Source organism: Polyodon spathula, chromosome 21 (assembly GCF_017654505.1).
Source record: "Polyodon spathula isolate WHYD16114869_AA chromosome 21, ASM1765450v1, whole genome shotgun sequence".
In the NCBI taxonomy this organism is placed as follows: Eukaryota; Metazoa; Chordata; class Actinopteri; order Acipenseriformes; family Polyodontidae; genus Polyodon; species Polyodon spathula.
In genome coordinates this window covers 1,975,312-1,994,731 of record NC_054554.1, presented here as the reverse complement: position 1 = coordinate 1,994,731, position 19,420 = coordinate 1,975,312, and the positions used below count along the sequence as shown (strand labels likewise).

General features: G+C 39.8%; 1 protein-coding gene across 1 annotated transcript; it reads left to right on the top strand.

Moving 5' to 3' along the window:
* The first annotated feature begins 21 nt into the window (after positions 1-21).
* On the top strand, positions 22-19,297 carry LOC121296730 (corticosteroid 11-beta-dehydrogenase isozyme 2-like). Its single transcript, XM_041222509.1, has 5 exons — positions 22-395; positions 10,517-10,729; positions 14,379-14,564; positions 16,428-16,565; positions 17,774-19,297. Exons 1-5 carry the CDS (start codon positions 122-124, stop codon positions 18,133-18,135), a joined length of 1,173 nt encoding a protein of 390 aa, XP_041078443.1. The 5' UTR covers positions 22-121; the 3' UTR covers positions 18,136-19,297.
* Positions 19,298-19,420: the final 123 nt, after the last annotated feature.

The window sequence follows — 19,420 nt, the reverse complement described above, 5'->3', positions numbered from 1 at the left end:
GCCAATCATCTGTCTGCGCTCTGTGTTGAACATAGCAGGAGACACCACATGGTTGTACATTTGTAATTGTGAGCCTCTCTAGTCCCAGAGCTGATCCACTGTGTGTGGGGTCCCAGGTGCCATGGAGGAGTCTGCTCTGTCTTTTTGGATGTATTTGGGGGTGATGTCTGTTTTCTTTGGGGTGACTGTGAAGAGGATCCTGGCCTCTGGAAGGAGCTCTGCTCCGGCCCTGCTTGTGTATTCTGCTCTGTTTTTCCTCATTGAGAGGCTCTGCTCCTTCTGCCTGCCAACTTGTTTGGGACTTGGTGTTTTCTGTGCCACATGGTGGCTCATCATGGGCACTGTTGCTGCTGCAAAGCCTCTGCCTGTGGAAGGCAAGGCAATTTTCATAACAGGTAGGAAAGCTCACAAACTGGTTTGGTTTATAACTTACTAGAGTTGCTGTTGCACAGCTAAAACACAAAGCTCCACATAGTTTTAAATCTGTGATATTTTAATCTTGTGTTTACTTTGTGACGGGATATTTATTCATTGCAATGCTCTCCCATTGTTGTGTTTTAAAATGCTGCATTATGTGCAGTGGGGATATGCATGACTTATTCGATATTCTTTTCATATGGTATAGCCATGCAGTGCACAGATTGCATGTGTATGTAGTGTGTATAAAATGGTAATTCATTTGAATATCAGTTATTATATCAGGTTATAGCACCTATTAATCCACCTGCTTCTCCAAGGATAACTTCAAACTGCATGCTTTTCCTTATGCTTTATGAAAATGAATGAAGTATGCCACTGTATTGTATGATTGTAGTGTAAACACTATACATACAGGTACACTAACTACACCTAGTTACACTGTTGCTACCATTTACTAATATGTACTCCATGCACTTAAGACATAATTCTGTGGGACTCCACAGTATTTAACAAAGCTATTTCCCCAATCATATAAAACACAGCCAAAACACACTCACACACACTCAGGTGCACAAACAAACACACTCAAGGCACAGAACCTTTACACTGTAAACATAAGAACATAAGAACATAAGAAAGTTTAAAACGAGACAAGGCCATTCAGCATATCTTGCTCGTTTGGTTGTTAGTAGCTTATCGATCCCAGACTCTCATCAAGCAGCTTCTTGAAGGATCCCAGTCTTCAATAACATTACTGGGGAGTCAAGGGCACTGAAACTAGGGGTGCTGGGGGTGCGGTAGCACCCCCTGGCTTTGCATGGCTTCCATTATATACAGGGGTTACAGTTTTGTTCAATGGCTTTCAGAACCCCCACTTTTAAAATTGTTCCAGTGCCACTGGGCGGAGTTGGTTCCAGACTCCCACAATTTTTCTGTGTAAAAAAGCGCCTTCTATTTTCTGTTCTGAATGCCCCTCTATCTAATCTCCATCTGTGACCCATTGTCCTTGTTTCTTTTTTCAGGTCGAAAAAAGTCCCCTGGGTCAACATTGTCAATACCTTTTAGAATTTGGAATGCTTGAATCCGATCACCGCGTAGTCTTCTTTGTTCAAGACTGAATAGATTCAGTTATTTTATCCTGTCTGCACATGAGATGCCTTTTAAACCAGGAATTATTCTGGTCACTCATCTTTGCACTCTTTCTAGAGCAGCAATATCCTTTTTGTAGCGAGGTGACCAGAACTGAATACAATATTACTAATGCATTGTACAGTTTTAACATTACTTCCCTTGATTTAACTTCTACACTTTTCACTATACATCCAAGCATATTGTTGGCCTTTTTTTATAGCTTCCCCACATTGTCTAGATGAAGACATTTCTGAGTCAACATAAACTCCTCGATCTTTTTCATAGATTCCTTCTTCAATTTCAATATCTCCCATATGGTATTTATAATGGACATTTTTATTGCCTGCATGCAATACCTTACACTTTTCTTTATTTTTTAGGAAAGGGTTATCGTGTCTAACTAACTTGCTTGATTTTTTGAGGATGCAACATCGACAATGGATAATTGCAAAGCATATGACATGGTTTATTGAGATTTCCAGAAAGCTTCTGACAAAGTCCTGCTTAAAAATTAATTCTCAAACTGAACGCAGTAGGGATTCAAGGAAATGCATGCACATGGATTAGGGAGTGGTTAATATGTAGAAAACAGAAAGTACTGATTAGAGGAGAAACCTCAGAATGGAGTGAGGTAAGCAGTGGAGTACCACAGGGATCAGCATGAGGTCCTCTGCTATTCCTGATCTACATTAATGACTTAGATTCTGGTATAGTAAGCAAATTAAATTTCCAGATGACACCATTGCAGCAGCAAAGGTCATTCAAAATGATCTAGACAGCACTCAGAACTGCCAGGCAAATTACATTTAACAGAGAAAAGTGTAAGGTACTGCATGCAGGCAATAAAAATGTGCATTAGAAATCAGAAATGCCATCACAGTACGTACAGTAATGTTGGACCAATAGACCTGTGTATAAAGACCCTTAATTTTGTATGTTGCAAACACAAGGGCAGCTCTTACTGCTAGTAACATTCTATAAAGAGGTCAGTGTAAAGCACCTGACTTTATTACAAACTAGGCTTCTGAGAAACAAAATAGCTATATTAACTTGTTGATAATTTACAGAACAAAACTTGGCAAGAAATGTATTTTTTGCCAAATAAAACAATTAAACCCTGGCGTCATTTCCTCAACCACCTGGCTGAGCAAACAGATAAAGTTTAAAAGTACTTAGCAAGAACAGTGCGTGTTTTCTGTTGCTGTTATGCTGCTGGTCAAGCTTGACAGGATCTGTAAGAATTTGTATTTAAAGTTTTCCACACTGGGAATGCTCTTCATTTAAACTGTAATAATAGCGGCAGGAATAGATTTACTAACGTATATTCCTACCCAAACGGCTTGTCTTAAAAATGGCATTTGTGCCGACTTAAAAAAAAAATCGATTAACAGCCATATTGACGTAAGCCTTTCCTTTTCCTCCAGCAAATGAAGTGTTGCACACTTAAAATATTTGAACTCAAAGTTTGTGTTGAAAGAGTCATATTTCTAACACTAAAACAGTAAGGAGAAACACACACAAGCCTACTGTAATCTTTTTCTTGCGTCTGCCAAAGAATGCTACAGTGTGGGCGTGTATTTTACTTTCACTTTCGTCTTTTTCAAGTGATACAAAAACAAGAAAAGGATTATTTTACATCTCTATTGATAACCAATTTAATTTCCAATCAAAAAATTCAATTTTTTGAATGTACAACTAGAAAAATGTATTAGCTAGTTTGCCACATATCCATGATATGATTAAGATCAGAAATAGAGATGGGTTAACAATGCTAATCACAGCAAAGGAAGTAGAGGGCAGAAATTAACATTGAAAAACGTTTTATATAGCTTACTAAAGTAGGTTATGTTGGAAAAAAAAAGTGCAGTTTTATTAGTTTCATTGTATACAAAACTGCAGGCACTAAATAAACAGATTACAGCAGGCTTGTTTCTTGACAGTAAAACTAACGTGGTCATCAAACCTTTACATGATACTTTCTCTCGCTGTTTAATTCTGAATCGATTAGTATTTGCTTCTCACAATTATATCAAATATTTTAATTATAGAACTGTAAGGTCTACAGAAAATATATATATATATATATATATATATATATATATATATATATTAGCTCAAAGAACCATATATATATAAAACGCATTGAATGCATATCACATATCTAGGGAACCCTTAATCCAATTGTGATGAAATTTGATCAGGACTTTTTTTAGCAGGAGAGTATCAGAATCCACCTGGATTTATGTAGTTGATGTCACACCACTATATGAGGCAACACCAGCACAAACAGTACAGCAATGTCTATTCTCATTGCTACTCACTGCACTTTTAAGACTAGCCCCCACCATTCACACACAGGATGACACAGTTACAACAATGGTACAGAAACACAGTCATAGGAACCAACTCATGCTAGTGGTTCTGTTAGTTCTGCACCAGTGCTGCTCAGCAGGACACAGATCCAGCAGCAAGCATGCCCAGTTTATCTGGCTGCCAATGACTCACTTTTTGCCAGCAGCATCTCTGGGAACAGTCTCCTAACGTTGGTCACCATGGAGATGGAGTTTTTAACCAAGTGGAATTTGTCCATTCCCTGGATTAGTTGCACGGCTGCTGTGGAGTATTGCAATTTTTAAACTTATGTTTAGTAAATCCTACAATAGGAACAGTCCTGTCCAAATCCAAAAGCATGTTCAGTATGTGTATACAGGCTGTACAAATACTTAAAAGGTACTGTATATACATATATATTTTCCATAGAAATCAGTGTGGAAGAAAGCCGCTGATATCAGGTGACGAAACAGTTAAAGGACTATTTTCCTGCTGCCCTTTCGTATTGCTGTTTTTGGAAGAGCAATGTGAAAGGTCAGATTAATTCATTCTTTAACTTGACCCGGGGACGACTTAACAACCGGTAACCCCTCTGATTGTTGCGATTTTTCGAAATTAAACAGTCAGGATTGCGCTCGGTTGCCGAAATACGGTAATCCACGGGGGAGTTCCTTAACCTTGGGGGACCTGCTCCGAAAAAGTGGCCGCCCGGGGAGGTCTGGTTTTTTGGCTGTAATTGACTTAACTGAGAAGGATATGTGTAAAATCCTATATATATATATATATATATATATATATATATATATATATATATATATATATATATATATTTGTAATGTACAGTAGCATCTTGGAATTGGTGTCATTTTTTTTCAGAACACTCTGGGGAACATTATAAAGTACTTCAGAAACCATACAAATAAGTACTTTTCACTCTCCCCCCACCAACACTATATATATATATATATATATATATATATATATATATATATATATATATACTTATGTATACATACACATAATGTGTTTTTTAGACACATCACTTTTTTATTATTGTGTATTTGACTTGATGCATGTATAAAAATGTGTTATTCTATGACCCGAGGGACCTTATAATACTTCCTGAAAAATTGATTTGGGCAACTTACAAAATTATATATATATATATTTTTTAAAACACGAGACAGATTAAATGTTATACGATAATTGTAAGTCAAATATATCAGATTTACAGTGTTTTTACACTACAAACTTACTCAGCAGCTGCTCCCCTGCCAGCCTCACAGGCACACTACAAACTTACTCAGCAGCTACTCCCCTGTTGTTGGTGTCTTTCTTTATTGTCTAACCCTGAGGCTGGACTCTACTGAGCCTGAGCCCATGCATGGCACATACTGAATCTAGAGTTCTGATGCATCCTGAGCCCATGCAGGGCACACACTGAATCTAGAGTTCTGATGCGTCCTGAGCCCATGCAGGGCACACACTGAATCTAGAGTTCTGATGCATCCTGAGCCCATACAGGGCACACACTGAATCTAGAGTTCTGATGCATCCTGAGCCCATGCAGGGCACACACTGAATCTAGAGTTCTGATGCGTCCTGAGCCCATGCAGGGCACACACTGAATCTAGAGTTCTGATGCATCCTGAGCCCATGCAGGGCACACACTGAATCTAGAGTTCTGATGCATCCTGAGCCCATGCAGGGCACACACTGAATCTAGAGTTCTGATGCGTCCTGAGCCCATGCAGGGCACAGACTGAATCTAGAGTTCTGATGTAACCTGAGCACATGCAGGGCACACACTGAATCTAGAGTTCTGATGCAACCTGAGCCCATGCAGGGCACACACTGAATCTAGAGTTCTGATGCACCCTGAGCCCATGCAGGGCACACACTGAATCTAGAGTTCTGATGTAACCTGAGCCCATGCAGGGCACACACTGAATCTAGAGTTCTGATGCAACCTGAGCCCATGCAGGGCACACACTGAATCTAGAGCCACTCCTGTGGGAGCCCACTTAAATGACCCACAACCAGAGACGTAAAAATAAAAGGGTATTGCATTAAAGTATGTTGCTTGCTCTTGTACTCAATCCATGTAGACAGAGACAACTTGCTCAGTATTAACTCTTGTCACCTCTGAAGTTTTGACAAGAAGTAAGACATGGCCAGTCATTAAATACATCACCCAACCACACAATCATAACATGGTTATCAAATTAGCCATAACTTCTATCGTTGAAACTTTATGTGCTTGCAACATCTAGCATGCTTACAAAGTTCATGTAATCGGTTTTGTCGGCTAGATTAATTTCCCCAGATTTTGTTTAACCTTAATTCTGCTCCCCGCCTGCTGGTGAGATGAGGTATTGAGATGTGTTGTGAGCAGTCGCTGTTATCATTTGGGTTCCTAAAGTAAAGCAGCAGGGCAACGCTATAACAAGCTTGTGAATCACGCTGAAAGTTAAATATTCAAATATATCCATGCAGGGTAACGTGCACCCACGGCATAACCTCCCTGCAGCTGAGTTTCACTAATTTCTAAAACCAGCGGCGGACAGAAACTAGAAACACGCTGGCGATCTGGAGGCAAAGATGCAATTAGAGGTGATTTACTCTCAATTGTAGCCTGTTCACTGTGGTTTTAAACAGCTCTCGTTACCGAGAGTTCAAAGAACTTGTCACGAGGTCTAGTTTTTTTATGGACCTCCTGAGGAATGACTAGCTAACCACCAATTGAATGCGTTTATTTTCACATTGGCTACATTTGTAGAGTCCTCATTCAAACAACGTCTGTCTGTCTGTATGTCCGTCGGTCACACTCCACATGGTGAGCACGGTAACTGCCTGGCTTTTGCAAAAACATGTATTTCTCTCCCTTGCGAAGATGTTTTGGGATGTTGCACAGCAATTGCAGATTGAGTTCAGAAGTGAGATCAGTGATGCTTAGTGCAGGATTCATTGATAACCCTATTAACCATGCCACGAACGGCAGTATACAAAGTTCAAAAGGCTTTAGCAGCACACGTCTACAATGTGGCTACAATTAATCATGATCTGTCAGGTTTTTTTTCTTTCCAAGTCAATGCTCCTCAGAGATAAACAGTAGGTCACAAGCCTCTTAATTAGCAACATGCTTATTGGAGCAAATAAAAAAAATGGTTTGAATACTTTGGCAGTCCATTGCAACACTATGGTACAGTGGAGAATCTCTACTAGACGAGTCAATGGAAAAGGAAGCCAGAGGGGCAGCCAACCAAGAGCATTGCGGTTTATGAGAAAGTGGTTTGTACATTCTGGAATAATCAAAATATTTTCTATCGGAAAGACAAGAAACTGGAAAATGTGCAAGCCAACAAACACAAACGAAATCAGGTTGAAATCACGCTGAGGGTGACATCTTCCGCATGTAAACTCCTTTAAAAGGAGAATAAACAGCTTTGCAATACTAATCACACTCAATTTGGTTTCTTCCAAGTTGCACAACAACAGTCAGTGTGTTTTCATTTGTGTTTTGTGGCAGTGAAGGCTTAGAAAATCTCTGCCCGAGGAATTTAAACCAGTCAAATATTCTACAGGAAAGTGAAAGAAATTTGAATTCTAATCTTTAAGATCCAGTTTTGGGCTTTCTTATCTCCGAAGAAGGTTGGCCTTTTATTTGGTAAGAAGTCAGTATCTGTTCATCAAGGCACAAGTCAGTCTCCAGCAGTGAAGTCCTGGATTGACTTTTACCCTGCTCTCTTCTACCAAGGAATCCATAGCCACCACTCCCCCATGAAGGAACTCGATGTACTATTTATTGAAATTGATCAACTGTAAATATCTGAGTGGCTTCAAACTTGCTTTGTGCGTACACTGGAATGCAATGTTACTCAATGTTCTTGGAATCACGCCACAGCAAATCTGCCTAAGAAAGATATGCTGAGTCAGACACTAAAAATACCCCTACTCTGTATTTATGTAATCCGTGTTGCTATTGCACTTTCATTTGAAAAGTCTGCTATTTACAACAGGGAAAAAAACAAAACAAAACCTGTTTGACCTTTCCTAGCCTTTATATATAAATAAATAAATAAATAAATAAAATTATGCAAATATGTTGTGTAGACTTTCTGCTAAATGCAGTGCATTCTCTAATTCCTAAATGGAGAACCTTTTTTTTTTCTTTCTTTTTTTTACTTGACCAATATATTCCTACTTCCAGCAGGATGGCAGAAGTCTATCGGAAATCTAAATTAATTCCAGTCAAGCTTGGAAACGTCATGCCGATACTGCAGACAGAGATGATGCCATTTTAATAAGATTATCTTAATAAAGTAATAAACAGCCTACATGTTTTTGCGACTCAATGTATAAAGAACAGCTGCAATGTTCCAGCCTGAACAAGGGCTTTGCACAGTTGAAAAGGGCCTTTACTATAACATGCTCTTGTTTATAATAAATAAAACAAAAGGCAACAGTTTGGCATTAGTGGAGTTTATAACAAACAGAAGGTTGCGTTCAGAAATCAATTGAGGGGCAAAGATACCCTGACCATGGGTGCTTTTTCTATCTATGGCCAATAGAAACAAAATCAAAAGAATGGAAGGCTTTTGAGAAGGTGAAGCTGCTTAGACTGGTGGCCTTGTCCTAATATAACTGCTATGCTATCTCAATGTTCTTTTTCTTACAGCTGTGAAACAGTATTCCAGTACAAACACAGACATGGGCGTTGTTAATAGAACACTCCCTTGTTGCACTCACTCACGGCTGGTAACGTTGGGTCATTGAGCTCAGCTGCAAGGACAGCCTGGACATCCACAGAGTCTGCAATGCTATTCCAGCTATTCCACTGTTCAAAGCAGCTTCTTTATCTTTATAGTTACTGCATCTACTATAAAGTTATTTTACTGTGGGATCAGCTATCATCATGGGAATTCTGAAATCTAGAAACAGTGTGTACCTACACCTTTCTGCAGTTTCCAATCTGTGCTTAATTACAAAGCCCCCCCCCCCCCCCCCCCCCCCCAACAAGTTTCAACCTGCTTGCAGTCTGTCCGTTTGTTTGTAGGCTTGAGCTATTGACCTGAGACGTGGCAACAATAGTACCTGTAAGGATAAGGTGATGACTAGGCATGGCTTCTTTTATTTAGTTAAGGAGCGGCGCTGTTGTAATGACGGGCAGGCTGGTTGTTATTAATTCAGCCCCCTTTCCTCTAGATCTATCCCTGGCTTTGTCTGGTGTGCTGTGACCTGCTATCTCAGTTATGTCCAGCATGGCAGCGCTCCACACTGATCTCTCCCTGCCATTGTAATGTCCTTTTAACTGGATTGACAGTTTTGATTTTTTATTATTGTGGCTGTTGGTGCCTCAGCGGAACAATATGCCCTCAGAGCATCAATTTTATCAGTACTTTGTTCATCTAAATTTGTTTTGAAGTTATGGATAATTGTTTTTTTTTTTTTTTTTTTTTTTTAGAGCGTCATGATAACCTTAGATGCAAGCTTATATGCAGAAATATAAACAAATCCATGTTGATCCTTTACAGAAGTTTCCCATGGTAGAATTATAGTAAGCTTTGAAAAGAGAGGTACAGTAAAGAATATGGAGAAACCACAAGATTACAATGCAAATTTACTGTGGAAAACTGACTAAGGCATTAGCCGAGAGGAAGGATTAATAACTTCAGACTACTGTACATAGTTTTAATGACCAGGGATTGCTTTTGTTTTTGCTAATCAAAATGCTTCCTACTATAACAGATTAAATTCAGTACAAAGCAATCAGGCTTGACACTAAAAAGAAGATCAGATTTCAGTGCAAGTTCTTGCAGATCAAAAGAGCTGACTTTAAAGCTGACTTGCTGCCACTCAAGAGTTTGTCCTGACATGAATACTTAAAAAAAATACCTGCATAACGTCAGTTTCACAGGTACTTAACTGATGCACTGTACAGTGTTTGTCAATAATGTTACATTTCAGCCATTCTTAACATCGTTGTGTTTCACCAAAATAGAACAATAAATACCTGGCTATGGGGAATATAAAGTGCCAGACAGACACTGAATGAGATTCACCGGTTCTAGACAGGCTCTGAATGAGATGCACTAATCGAGGGCCTTTCCAGTCCAGCTTTAATTAAACCAAACACTACTCTACTCTGGGGCCTAGGTGCAGGCTTACTGGAATTGTTCAATTAAACAATTTGTAACGTGTTTGGAAGGGCAATCATGTTTAGAAGGGGCATTTTTTAAACTGTGTTCAATGAAAAGTGAATCTGTTTGCTCGCTATCTTAACAAAAACTCAGTGTCATGCTGAAAGCTGCAGTGGCTCAAGCTGTTGTGCAATGGGAGTCTGAAATGGTACCTTGTACTGCTCTCCCTCCGAGCATGGTGTGCTGTGTCCCTTCGTACCCTGTACTGCTCTCCCTCTGAGGTTAGTGTACTGTTTCCCTTCATACCCTGTACTGCTCTCCCTCTGAGCATGGCGTGCCGTATCCCTTCGTACCCTGTAATGTTCTCCCTGAGCATGGTGTGCTGTGTCCCTTCGTACCCTGTAATGCTCTCCCTCTGAGCATGGTGTGCTGTGTCCTTTTGTACCCTGTAATGCTCTCCCTCTGACCATGGTGTGCTACCCCTTCTCTTACAGGGTGTGACAGCGGGTTCGGAAAGGCTGCAGTCCTGTTCTTGGACTCGCTGGGGTTCCAGGTGTTTGCCAGTGTGCTCGACCTGGAGGGGGCCGGAGCCCAGGAGCTGCAGAAGACTTGTTCTGCAAGGCTGACATTGATCCGTATGGATATAACAAAGCCTGAGCAAGTGCAGGAGGCGCTTCGTATCACCAAGGCAAAGCTCGGGGTGAAAGGTAAGAGACAGGAGGTAGCAGCTAACCCTAACCCTGTCCTTGTATGTGAGTACACTATTAATCACTTTGCCCCAAGTACATATATATATATATATATATATATATATATATATATATATATATATATATATATATATATATATATATATATATACACACACACACACACACACACACACTTGTGGCAAAGTGGTTGACAGTGTACAGGTGATGCAGTGATAATCAAGAGTTAAGATAGTGATAATCCAATTAGAAAGGCTTTTAATATTGTAATCCAGGTCTGGTGACCTCAAACAATAATCCCAGGAAATGCACAGCAATAGGTATTGCACTGTTCAAAATAAAGGGTTTGCAGTCCCAAATAATAAACACAGTCCAGTTACACACACAATATACAAACAAGGTCACCAGTCCTGGGTGCATGCTGCAGTGCTCGTGGTGCTAATACAATTATCGTGACACAGGTGCAGTGATGTCCGGGTTCATGCTCTGGCAACAGCTCCCGAACATGTTAGCCGTCTACTAATAATAACAAGTAACAATTACAAACGTGACAAAACAAACAAAACACTCACGCACGATATTTTTAACACAGTCCTTCCGGGTCTTTTCCTTAACCATAAATGAAGCAAGAGATCACGTCGCTCCATCCCCTATTTGTTCCGTCACTACCCCTTGGTAAACGATTGCAGCCGCTCCTCCAATCCATAGCTGCCACATCGTTTCCCTTCTGGGTTGATGAGTTAGTGCACTGGAGTTCTGCCCCCTTTCTAGATGACCGACTTCCTTTTAACCCTGGGAATGAATTGTCAGGCCATCCGGTCCAGGGTAATGTGCAATAATAATAATAATAATAATACTTTTTTTTTTTTTTCACAATTTTTTGTTCTCTGATTATTCAAATAAAAGTACACAGTTTTAAAAAACGCTGTTTTGCACACTCATTTCACAGAGAAGATTGTTGTTATGGATGACTACATTTATAGAACTTTCATTTTAGAGTGTGGAAGGATACGTAAAAAAAAAAAAATAAATAAATAAAAATAAATTCAGTAAAAATCAATGCAAATTATAATTGTGCTGTAACCCTGTATTACCTAATGCCTGGTAATGCACTCTGTGTCACGTCTTATTGCTTACACACACACACATATATATATATATAAAATAGTGTAAAAAAATAATAAAATAAAAAAATAGTGACCAGAAAGGACATACACAGATTTGGAAATGGCAGGGAGATTCCACTTCTTCATTTAATTTGAATCAAATTACAATCCCCCCCCCCCCAACAAGGGAAGGTCTTTGGTTGGCATCCAAAAAAAACCCAACAATTTGTTGTGTGGATATCATATACTGACTCTGAAGAAAAGACATCTGAGAAAGCCACTGCATACACAGCCTATCTATGTGATGCCCTTGGGTGTATTGTGTAATGTTACTGAGCATTAACAGCATACAAGACTTTGTTTAAAGTGCATCTGCCTTTGCTGTGTTGATCAGCTGTGTCATCTTGAAATGTTGTAATAAGGGGACTTTGTGAAGGGTTGTAGAGTTCACATCGATAATCCGCTGCCTAAGCCTGTCACGCTTAATAACATGCTTAAAATAATAAACACATTTATTCTCTAAAGAACGAAAGCATTGCGGTATTAATACATTTTTGCAAAATGCCACAGTGCATGTACCGCCTTGCACAGCAGAGACTGCCAGGGTAGAGCAGGAACGAAAAAACTAAGAATCAGAGAAAAAAAACTTGTCTATTATATAGTTACGATGAGTCAGAGCTGTGGGTATTGACTGTTGAAGCCAGTCGCCGAACATGCATCACAATTCCTGTATGTGTGAAGTTACCAAGCAGGAGGTTATAAGTAGCATAATCATACTCAAGAAGAATATTCGTTTCTTCTTAAGCATTAAGAGGTACATTTGACTATGATATACCCATATATATATATATATATATATATATATATATATATATATATATATATATATATCAACTGTTTTTGTTGCTATGCAATTACACAAGCTAGGCTGAGAAACGGGTACTGCTTGACAGCTAGTGGTTTTCCCTCTTGCTACATCAATAGCTTTTGGGTTTGTTCATTTCGGGGTTGTGACTGTGTGGAAGAAAACACCAATATGACCAGGGTGAACCACACTAACTCTACGTCACATAACAGAACCTTCACATCAGGAAAGACAATGGTGAAGCATCAACTAAATCAAAGCTGATTCCCACATGCAGGAGCCAAGTGTAGAGGTGTTGTCAAAGGCCCAAGGCAAGAGGTTTGTTAACTGAAAAGAATAATACAGACTTATTCAAATTCTGTTACCATGTGATTTTCCTAAGGCAGTTACCGATATATTAAAGAATGCACTGAAGTTAAATATCAGATAATACAATGTCAAACAATCTTACATGTGCTGTTGTACTTGGGTAGTTGCCAAATGTTTTTACAAAGCAATTCATGACATCGTTGCTGCATAATATTTCCTTAAAATAAGGAACTGTGATGATTTCTGTGAAATCTAGCAAATCGATCCAGAAATGCTTGGCCCTAGACAAACCTTAATTCCCATGTACAAGACATGTGCAGATGCCCAAGGTAAACAGAGAGAATACAGACCCCGCAATAGGCAACAGTTTCTCCCCCAACCCACATACTGCAGCAGTTTCAACTTGTTTCAGAAAAGCAGGTACCATTTTAAAAAGACATACAGCCTTGTTCTGAGTTTGCTAGTTTGAGACATCGAGTCAATGGGTTTCCATGAATAAACTGCCAGCTGGTTGCAGTATATCTAGACACAGCGTTTTGTTATTCAGCGCAGCCAGAGAATACACGTTGACCTTGGACACATACAGTGCCCCAGACTGCCTTGAAAGAGAGCTGATACAAATTGTAACACAAAACCTTACCATGAACCTGATGTGCCTTTACATTTCTGTTTAACATACATGTGAAAAGGACACAAAAACCCAAAACACTTGTAATGCCTGGACCTATCTCAGTGAAGAATGAATATTGGAATCAATAAAATGTAAACTTGGTGAAGGTAAATATAAGTCCTGGTCATGTAGTTTGACATTTCCCCCCCTAAATACATGAAAAGAAACAAAAAAAAAAAAACAACAATACAGTTATCTAAATACAGACATTTTTTTTTAATATGTTAAGAACCAACCTTCTAATTTGAGGTTAGGGATATCATACATCACATGCTTCGTTTGCATCAATAGATCTGCTCCAGACAGACGATGAGTTCATTATACTGACATCAGCATGAGACACGACTGTCTTTCGATTGCACATCTTGCCCTTTAGCTGCATGGCAAGACATTCCTCTTTGAACCGTGTGGTTAGTGGTTCATGTCCTTCCTTTGCATTTTCATTCAATTCAATGAGATGCCAAGACAGCACCACAAAAATAAAAGTATTTTCTATTTAGTAACAAAAGTGTTAAATTACACTGAACAGTTCCAGAATGTTGTCCTCCTACAGGGGCCCTAAGACAGGGCAGGGAGGGTGGATTCTAACGAGGAGTGTAATACTGCTGCTCACAGCAACACGCTTCTGCTCACAGAGGTCACCTGAGTTTGTGTTGCTTAGTTGTCTAATTGCTTGTACATGTTTCTTTTGTTTAGGACTCTGGGGTCTAGTGAACAATGCTGGGGTTTGTGTCAACTTCGGGGATGCTGAGCTCTCCCTGATGTCGGACTACAGAGGCTGCATGGAAGTGAACTTCTTTGGCACACTGGAGGTCACAAAGACCTTTCTACCACTGGTGCGCCAATCACAAGGACGGCTCATTACAATCTCCAGCCCATCAGGTTGAGAAGACTTTCTTAAAACCTCTGCTGTGAAGATTATTATCTGCTAGTCCGACGTTACGTTTCGAAATAGTAAAACGCAGAGACAAATGTTTCCCATAGTCTTCAATGTTGAAATGAGTACCATTTCACATTCTTATACCACTGGGTCTGCTGTATGCTCCACCCCCCCGATAAATGGTTCAACTGTCACTTGCAACAGCAACACAAAAGAACTTGCCGAGTTATTTATTACAGGGAACAAAAACAAAGCATTTTAAAAGTTGTAACGGGTCAAGTTAGCTTTAACTCATGACCAATTTAATTTGATTAATTTAATAGTAATGCCTGTTTCTTCAGCAGCAGTCTAGATCAGTTTCAAGGTGATTAATAATCAAAGTTAACGCACTGTGATTATAGTACATATTACACATTGGTTCGCCTGTCCACTATTTTCACAGTCACTCCTGTCTTGTATTTTTTTAATGTTTCATCTGTCTTCTATTCTTGTTTTTCACTAACTGTCGTGAGCACTTCAGACAACTCTGTTTTGCAGTATTAGCAGTTGGTATAATTGCTGGAGTACAGTTTTAACAACCAGTAAAGTTGTCTGACAGCATACTTATTTAGAAAAAGAGATGTGACTGATAATCTGGGAGGACTCTCTTTTATCCAATGTTGAACACAGCTGTGTTTTTGGCCCGGTTCTCTCTGTGGTCCTGCCAAGCACTGATATACACACTGAACACAGGTCAGCCACAGGGCATTGGTCACACATACTCTGTTGGCAACTGTAACAACTGTGTGGTCCAAAGAAGTTTGGTGAACTGCATAGTACATTAGTGGGAAGACGGAGTCTGTGTTTAATGTCAGAGCTGTGAAAACAGAAGTTGGAAAAATAAGTGTGGTGGCTGCTATAGACATTCAGCTCTTGTTGATAGCTGTTTTTGCAAACGCTATTTTAATAATCTTTTGACAACATTTTACTGGGGGGTCATTAAACCGCTCCACCTCACACTTTAGGATGTAAAGTAGTTGTATCACTCCACTATGCAAGTTGCATAGATATGTGTGCAATGGCATACTTTAACCACATAATAATAAAACACCATTATTGTCCAAATATACTGTAACTTGGGTTTATTAAAAATACTGTTTGGGTTGAATAAATTGCTGCTGTGGTTAGAACTCCACATTGATCAGCATATTACTTAGTCAATTAGTTCTTTCTTAGTAGATTTACGGTCCATAATAGAAAAGTACTTAGCACAGACTCCTCACGGCTATAAAACAAGGATAATTACCATGCTTCAGTCTTTCTGTCATCTCCTTCTGTTTACAGTTACGCATTGTTTAGTGAGCGCTCAGAGGCACACTGGCTCACTCCTGAACCCTTTGCTGCATGTTCTTTGAACTCTCCTCTATAAATCAGTTTCACTATTCATATTAGCCAGGTTTAGTGGCCAATACAATTTGCAGTAACTGTGTAGTTCAGGAAGAGTTCAAATTCATACAAAAAAACAGCAGGGAACTCACTTTTAACCTTCGATCAAATCATGTAAACAGCAAGCATAATTAGGCACTTTGAATATAAGAACAAATTGTCAGTCAAATAGCTAGTATGTCTTTCGATAAACACTATGTCCAATGATCGACAAGGAAAGTATTTACATTTTACCTCAATCCATTATACCCTCGCTGTGCACCAGAGTTCGCCTCCTCCTTCCCAGCATCCATCTGCTTTTTGTCTTCTTCTAACGGTGGAGGGCAGCTATCCTGCCCCCCTGCCCCACTGCCCATGGCTTCCCCGTGGTCAGCCATTTATCTGCAAGCTAATTTATTGTCTGATCAGATGCTGATCTGTATGCTTTTCATTTGTTCAAGGGGAGCAGCCCTTTCCTTGTCTGGCAGCTTATGGGGCTTCAAAAGCTGCATTGAATCTCTTCATCAACACTCTGAGGCATGAACTCAAGCTGTGGGATGTGAAAATCTCCATTATACTCCCTTCGTCTTACAAAACAGGTGAGAGCGTTGATCAAGATAAACTAGGTCACCGGTACAAACCAAATGACTACAGCTAAGCAGCTCTTTATCCAAGACTCCTTGCAGTGTCTCAGTGCCAGGACTGATAGTGCCCACAGTCTGTAAGTGGAAATAGGGCACTGCATACATTGGCATGACGTTTCCTTTTTTTTTTTAGGTTTAATTAGCGAACAATGTGGAAGCGTGTTTTTCAATACTCAAGATATGCAAATATTTCAAGTACGGATAAAAAGCTGCATCCAGATAGCTACAAAGTTGTCCTTGAGATATCTGCATGTTGCAAACTGTTTAAAAAAATGTTAATATTAAAATCCAGCACCTCAGACTGAAATAGAACGGGTTTAAAACTTTTATTTGACATGGGGAATATGAAGATACAGGGGTGTGTGATGACTGACATGGAAAATGACATACATTTGCTAAAAAAATACACAAGTTAAGATGACCCTGACATTTCACATCTGCACCAAGCTGCCTTTTAATTGATACATTTACTGTGGCTTGACAGTGTCTTTGATGTAGTGTTTGAGTAGAACTGGCCCTGGGTGTGAGACTTTTAGTGCCCTGAGTCACAGCAGCACAGGTGAAGCCCTGTTCACAGGAAGCACACAGTCTCAACTCAGCTTACAAGAGGATCCTGGAGCCCAACTATTCAGCCTGCTCGGGGATCTGCCAGTGATGTCAATGCAGAGCAGGAACATAGAGCTTGAGACAGGGGCAGGGTGATACATGGGTGGAGCGGCAGCAGCATCGAAGGAGGCTCTGAGGTGCAGAGGATGGTTCTGAAAACAAATGCAAGCTGCTCATCCCCGTGGATTTCTCTCATTCTTCATCCCATTTCTTTGCAATAAAGCAAAATAAGACCACCTTCCATGTGAGAACAGAACAAAGGCACAGTCTTGGTCAATTCAATTCTTCAAAATGTATCAACTGTTGTATCTGTTAAAACACTGATCTAATATTGTACAGTATCAATTTAAAAAAAAGCCTTTACTCCAGATGCAAACAACTGCAATCACCAGGTTGTTTTATGGCTTATGAGAAACATTCAATTACTGAGTGCCTTCATCAGTGTTCTGACATACTCGTATACGGCACTAGCAGAAAGCATGTCTACGTGACCTTTTCGTTTGTTATGAGTTTGACCTTTTTGAAGTTATGTATGATTTCTTAAATTCCTTTTTTAGGTCAGTCAAGAAATGTCAAGTACTGGGAGGAGCAGTATAAGCATTTGATTGAGAACCTGTCACTGAGCCTCATGGAGGAGTACGGAGAGGAATACCTGCTGGAGACCAAGCAGCTCTTCTTCCAGTTTGCAGAAACAGCCACCGAAGACTTGAGCCCTGTCACCAATAGCATTGCAGAGGCTCTGCTGTCCAGAGAGCCCAAAGTCAGGTACTACGCAGGCCAGGGTGTTGGACTGATGTACTTCATTCACTGCTACCTGCCTGTATCCATCAGCGATCACTTCCTCCAGAGACTATTCATGAAAAAGAGCGTTCTGCCCAGAGCTTTGCAGAAGCACAATAACAACAAAAAAAAAAAATAAGAATCATTCAGCACGACCATATTCATTTGTTTTTCAATTCTTTTGAAGGGATCATTAAATTTGTTTATAGTTCTGTGACGAAACAAAGTGATGGACCATGTGTGAAATAACAGCTGACGTTTGGAAGGTTAAAGCGTTGGCCAAGTGCATTGGCATTTATGTGAATGAAACCAAAATAACTAGCTGTTGCTATACTTTTTTTTCCTAAACAAGGGATGGAAGTACTTTATGGGCGATCTGCTGGAAGCATCTGTACAAAGGACTTGCCAGCCAGTATGGCACACACCAAGGCACAGCTGAGAATCTACTACATTGTCTTTCCTCAATGATGCACCTCAAGCACTTACCTCAGCTCTGCTACTCACTGAATGGTCTACAACCACAAGCGATATTCCTAGGAATAGACGTGCAGTGAAAAACTTCATTTACACTGGGTCTCACTTTTATACATGGCCAGGGGTGTAGTGCTATAATTAGAAGTGAGGGGTTGCTATTATCTACCCTCACCCCCCCCCCCCCCAACCCTACAACGCCCCCTGCTGTCACAGTTTCCTATGCGTAACACCCCCTCCCACCTCTCTAGTATATTGAATGGTTTGGTCCACAATCAGCTTGACTCACTGTCCTATTGCAGCCGCTTAAGAGCGAATCAGACTGAGGTTTTGAAACAGAAGTGCATCTGTTTGCAAAAAAAGATTTGTGTAAGGCCAAAGGTACCCTTTATTTGTTTGTTGCAGTTGAGTTTTATCTTTTAAATATCTACTTGACTTCTGATAGATGGGTCTAAAAATGAGAACGGTTCCAATTATTGTCTACAGTAATAGTAATATGTTGACACCTCAGCACAGCATGATACTGGTTCCCATCACCTCTCTTACTCTAGACCAGGCACCAGGCACCAGGCTCCCTCGCGAACCCCAAGCACTACACCCCTGTACATCGTGGACAATTTGAGGGATCCTGGCTCTAACAAATATCAGGATTTTTATTATTATTATTATTTTTTTATTATTTAAAAGTTGTTGTTTTATATACTCTCACTGAAGATTCTTATTTATGAGAGTTCATGAATCAGTGCAGCTGTGAATTTTTAAATTTTTGTATGGTAAATTGCATACCCGTTCTTTCGTTGCTAATATTAAAGTGTACTTTTTAAACAAAATAGATGGTCATTGCAATGTTAAGTGCGCAACTGGAACATTTTCTTCTCTCATTACAATATCTGCTATATATAATATGCTTTTTCTATTGGTGTAAAGGGTTCCTCCCATGGACTTGATCACTG